The sequence below is a fragment of the Desmodus rotundus genome, chromosome 8 (genome assembly GCF_022682495.2).
Source record: "Desmodus rotundus isolate HL8 chromosome 8, HLdesRot8A.1, whole genome shotgun sequence".
Taxonomy (NCBI): domain Eukaryota; kingdom Metazoa; phylum Chordata; class Mammalia; order Chiroptera; family Phyllostomidae; genus Desmodus; species Desmodus rotundus.
In genome coordinates this window covers 107,161,975-107,167,974 of record NC_071394.1, presented here as the reverse complement: position 1 = coordinate 107,167,974, position 6,000 = coordinate 107,161,975, and the positions used below count along the sequence as shown (strand labels likewise).

Genomic DNA, 6,000 nt, shown 5'->3' with positions numbered 1-6,000 from the left:
CCTGGAGCTAGCAGTTCCAAGGGTGGTCTCCACAGGTCCCTGAGACCCTTTCTAGGAGTCTATGAGGTATAGGCTATTTTCATAATAACGTGGAGATGTTACTGGCCTTTTTCACTGGGCTGACCTTTGCACTAACGGTGAAAAAGCAATGGTGAGTGAAACTGCTGGAGTCTCAGTTCACTCGACGGGTGGCACCACACTGTACCGGGGGCCACTTATTTCTCACTGTCACACCCTTGCAGGAAAGAACATGCAGTTTCACCTGCAGATGTTCTTAACAGAGCAGAACAATTTGCCCTGGATGGTGTGGCTCACTCAGTGGAGTGAGCGAACCAAAGGGTTGTCGGTTCAACTCTCAGTCAGGGCACATGCCTGGGTTGTGGGCCAGGTACCTGGTTGGGAGCCCACTAGAGGCAACTACACATTGATGTTTCTCTCCTTCTCTTTCTCCTTCCCTTCCCCTCTCTCTAAATAAATAAATAAAATTTAACAAAATAGAGCAGAGAAGTTATACATGTTATTAAATCTTGACTCTCATCTCTTTTTCACACACTGGGCAACAAAGAGCAAAGCACCCAGAAAGTGCTCCCACTGATTCCAGCCTGAGACGGTTGCCTCGGGGTACGTGGCCCTTGTGTTGTGACCTGAGCCAGCTGGTTTTTCCCCACAGAATTCCATTTTTACCCGAAATAAAGACCGACAGATAAATGAGTTATTCAAACGTGTGTTTAGGAGATATTTTCTTGAAAATGAACGAAGTTGAGCCTGTCACTTCAAGAAAAGCGGCTGACAGAGTTTGTCACCAATAACACTGGAGCTTTCTAGCAAAGGTTAGAATTTTGGGAAACCTGAATCTGCCACTGTAACTCGACAGGTTCTCGATACTTAAAGTCTGCGTGATGAGATTGGCAGTGACAGTAGAAAGGAAAAGAACGCGATGTTTAAAATATTGTAACATGAAGGGCGTGAGCATTTGAAGTGTCTGAACGACCGAGTGGGTCAATACTTTCCAAGTGACCCACGCATGACATTGCCGAGTCTCACATGGTGAAAGAACCATTGGAAATGCCGGAGGAGGTGTATCAATACGATTGCCTCTTTTACATGGCAGCTAACGTTTGAGAAGCTACCACTTGCTGAGTTTCGATGTGGTAAAAAGGATAAGCCCACTTATCTGAGAAAGGCAAAAATTCTCCTCCTCTTACCAACCGTGTTGCCATGTGAGGCTCCATTTTCTGGATTGTGCTTCAACCACAGCATCCCGTCACAACGGGCTGAATGCAGAGATCTGCGGATCCAGCTGTCTTTCATTAAGCAAGACGCACAGAGCTTCTCTCTCCCACTTTGTCTTTGGTTTTGCAAATATACATTTTTTAATAAAAATATTGTATTTCTGTTAACATGTAATGGGTTTACCATTGATGTGTAAATGAATTGTTAACAGATTACATTTGCAGTTTCAATTTCTAATACAACACATACTAGTAGAGTCTATAGACAGTATCTATTGAAGCCCAGGGGAGAGCAGGCCACAGATGGAGAAAATCAGTGCTTCCAACTTTGTACTCAAGAGCCAACACAAGCCCGGAGGTATTTTTCATTTCGTAGTGTCTAAAATGATTGTTTAACTTTGAATGAGTTTCCCCTATTTACAGATTGGTGGCATTCACTTGAAACATTGGGTAACTCAATTCTCTTGAAAAGCTGGGTGAACTGGCTGCACTGGGTCCACACTGGTGCGCTGCCCTGGGGTGGGGCAGGGAGGGGCAGGGCTGCCCCCTTATGGACACACCCTTTCCAGCTTCCCTCCATCCACACCACACTCTACTCTTTAGGTCCCTGTGTTTGTACCTGTTCCTCCCCAATTGTTCACGTGACTTGCTCAGCTCCTGGGAGCATCCGCATCGGGAATGTCCCATCTACATGGTCGGTCTCCTTAGCGGCAAGAAGCTGGGAAAACCTACTTGTTTCCTGAGACTCTTCCACTGCTCCGGGAGGATGTTGTACGTCACAAGATGCCAAGAACTCACAAGGGAAAGCTGAGCTCACTAGATGAGAAGACATTTCTGAAATAGGGCAAAGGTCATGCTTTAAGGCACATTCTCTCATATCCCTTAAGAATCTGCTGCTTGCTATGGCAGTGGATGGGTGTAGTGCCAGGAGGGTGGCTGCGGTGGGGATTATTCAAGATGAGTTTGGGCTCAGGAGCCAGAGCGTCTGTGTTTGAATCTTGTCAACGCCTTGCGATAGCTCTGTGACCTTAGGCTAATTACCTAAGCTCTCTGTGTCTTAGTTTCCTTATGTGCAAAGTGAGATTAACACTACTACTTACCTTTTAAGGCTGGTGGGAGAATTCAATGATAGTATGTGGCAAGCACAACAGTGGCTGGCATACAGTAAGCCCGACATGATCGTTAGCTATTATTATTATTATTTTTTGCTGTTGTTCTTTTGAGCTGGGTAGCCCTGGTCAGGTGGCTCCATTGGTTGGACCATCGCCCTGTACACCAAGGGTTCGATTCCCCATCAGGACACATGCCTGGGTTGCAGGTTCGATTTCTGGTTGGCAACCAATCAATGTCTCTCTCTCTGTTTTTCTCCCTCTCTCTCCTTTTTTTTCTCTCTCTCTCTCCCCCGTCCACTCTCTCTAAAATCAATAAATGGTATATCCTTGGGTGAGGACAAAAAAAAAAAAAAGAAAGAAAGAAAGAAAAAAGAAAAGGGAAGTAAACTGTCCTAAGGTTCTGCCAGGCAAACTGAACTCTGTCCTTATCGCTCCCTCTCACAGAGCCCAGGAGTCCTGACATAAAGTGTAATAGATCTCAAGAGGTATTTGAGAATGACATGGGGCATCATTTTGACTGCCAGCCACAGCCACTTAATCGACCTGTTACAACTGTGATGGGTTTGGGATCGCTCACGAGGCACAAGAACAAGTTTGTTCATGCATCCATCCATGCATTCATTTGATTAGTCATGTCTTTCTTCATTAAGTATCTACTGAGTTCTTCCTGTGTTCCAGGCACACAGACAAGGAAATGCATGTCCTGGTTTAGGGCTAGAAACAACCACCAGCTACTTCTGCGGGACAGAACCTAAATATCTTAATTCCTTGTTTGTTAAAAACAATGAACCATGCTTCTACGAGACTGTGAAAGAGCTAAGGCCACACCACCTACATGAAATAAATCACTGCTAGAAAATTGCCTTGAAAAGAGAAACAAGACCGTAACGCTTAGAAAAAATTCTGTAAGTACCCAATTTATTCATAAAACAATACAGTTTAAATAGTTATGATTTTTTCCAGTCATACACTTTTACCATCATTCCCAAAATGTTGTGCTGACATGTATTTGCAAGGTTAGATTCTATAATTATAACACTGGAAATTATACAAGGCCTATTTGATTTGCATGTTAATATGTTTCCCCTCAACAAACAACAAACAGATCTATTTTGCCTCGTGATTTACTTCCCCATCTCTATGACTAACTTGTGATTTTTATGCTGCAAAACACTTGTCCATTTCCGTGTGAGAAGATTATACAAGTGAAACATTCATTCTTCCGGTTGAGGACTGGCCAGTTTACATTGAAACAAAACCTTTTCACCTAAAACAATGATTCCAGGCATTTCTGTTGATAAGAGTTGGCTTTCAGAAGTGGTAACAAGAGGCAAAAAGAAGCCCCACACAAAGCTTAAAAATCACCTTGGTGAGCCACATTTGCGGGGAGCCACACTGCATGACCAAGTGCCATGGAAAAGTCTCCACTGTTGTGGTTCTACCGAAGACTTTTTGAGTCATTCCTGGGGGTTGACGCAAACATGGAATCATTCATGCAAGGTGTGTGATGCCTCCTTTGAGAGGGCAGGCCCGGCCAGGAGGAGCACTCCCTCGTCTGTTTAAGGAAGAGGTGTGACTATAAAGCAGTGAGACTGATTTGGGGTGTGCAGCTTCTGGAATCAGCCTCGCTACTTTCTACTCCCACCTCGGAGGCAGGCAGGACCTGTGTGCTGCTGGCGGGGAGGAGGTGGCGTTCCCAAGCAGATGAGGTTCTGCCCTGTTTTGGATGGTCTCCACAGCACACCCTAAGTCTAGAACCTCAGAACTCTTGATGCAGTCTGAGGACTGCGCTGGCATCACCTGGGACCTTGTTGGAGCTGCAGAATCTTGGGCAGACCTAGGGCATCACAGCCTGAATTTTGATAAGATCCTCAGGTGATCTGTGGTCACAGGAAAGTTCGAGGGATGCGGGGCCAGGAGCCCCAGACCCACGTCAAGGTGGCTAGTCCTCTTCTTCAGCAGAGAGACCACTCTCAGCAGGGATGAGTTATAGATAACAACTGCAAAAACTGGGTGTTTCTTTTATTATTTTAAACATGCAAAATACAGTCCATGCAGCTGCCATTTTGAAAAGTCTCTCATCTCATCCTGAAGCAGATAAAACCAAGTATGTTCTGGCTATCAACGTTCGGTAAATGTTTCAAAATGCTTTACAGTGTAAAGATAATAAGAAATTTAGCAAAATTTCAACAAACCTGTATAAAAAACTGATACAGATACCATTTTATTTCAAGGCGACATGCTGTAATGTAAAGAGTAAGTTATAATTATTTGTGTTTCTTTGTAAAAAGTCTTTAACAGTACAAGGGCTTACCAGATCCAGGCCTCAGGGCTACACATGCAAAAAAGAAAAAAAAAAAAAAAAAACCCCAAAAAAGGTCAGTTAGTTAAAAATCAACAAAACGTGCTATTTTTAAATGTGTATGTGCTGTTTTTTTGTTTAGGTACAGGAGTAGTAGAAGTATTAAATAGTAGCAGGAATAGTATTTCAGAACTCTGTAAAAGTGCATGGAGTTCATGGTGCTAGTGTCCTGGAAGACTCATACACTTCTGATGAACATTTTGGCTTAATCCCTTTGCCGTTGTAATAGTCCACGACTTGGTTTGGGACTTCAGCCAACACGCTCTTTGCCAGGGCAGCTGGAGACGCCTGTAGGGGAGAGGAAAGCACTGTGATTTTGGCACCTGGACAAGGGAATCTGGTTGAGAATCAGCCTAGAAGGCTTGAGTCCTGTTCCGAGCAGCTAGTATCTCTCTCATTCATTCATTCATTCATTCATTCATTCATTCATTATTTGTCAAGGGCCTCCAAGCAAGAGTTGCCAGGTTCTTGGAAAGCACACTATTAATTTCCTAATTATATTTTTACATGCCTGGCTCAACATATAAAACTACTCACATCTGAAATATGGACGAAAGTTGGATAGCAGAATGAATCATCTCACAGTTCTGTTTCTGATTTATATTTAATTCTGGACACTTACTTATGTTCCGCACACTGTGCTAGAGTTTAGGGGTCTATGATTTTTGCTATTAGGGAAGTTACGGTCATGTGAGAGGAGCCTGGTGTGGCCCAAAATAACCCTATTTGGAGGTAAGACACAACACATGCTACCAACCAACAGCATCACATCAAGTGGGAGCTTACCAGAAATGTAAAATCCTAGACCCATCCCAAGCTACTGAATCAGAATCTGCATTTAACTCGATGCTCACGAGATTCCTACGCACGTGAAATTTGAGAGGTACTGCACCAGAGTCGCAAATGCTGTGTGACCAGAGCACAGGAAACAAAGAGACTAATTCATCTTGGCAGAAATCAGAGCAGGCTTCCAGGAGAAGGTGGCATTTTAGCTGGGCATGTTTTAAAATGTAGAGAAGGGGAGGATTGGTATTTGATCATTTTCAGGATGTGAGTCATCTGATAGGGTTGGAGTGAGTGTGTGTGTGTGTGTGTGTGTGTGTGTGTGTGTTGCAAATGCAGGGTTGGTGGGACATTCCACCGGAAAAACGGAATGCCCCACCTTGAGGCGGGGGTGGGGTGGGGTGGGGTGGAGCATACTGAATACCATCATGCTAATTAATGCAGCCATTATCCTATCAGCACTATGGTTCCACCTTACAATTTCAGGCACGAAGGTGGTTGATATTCTGCA

General features: G+C 44.0%; 1 protein-coding gene across 2 annotated transcripts in view; it reads right to left on the bottom strand.

Moving 5' to 3' along the window:
* Positions 1-3,241: 3,241 nt before the first annotated feature.
* CPNE4 (copine 4) overlaps positions 3,242-6,000 on the bottom strand; it is a 403,946-nt gene continuing 401,187 nt past the window's right edge. For both annotated transcript variants that reach the window (XM_024565844.4, XM_045200164.3), the window contains exon 16: positions 3,242-4,994. In XM_024565844.4, coding sequence (XP_024421612.1) covers positions 4,860-4,994 — 135 coding nt within the window. In that variant the 3' untranslated portion in view covers positions 3,242-4,859. The remainder of the gene's footprint in view (positions 4,995-6,000) is intronic.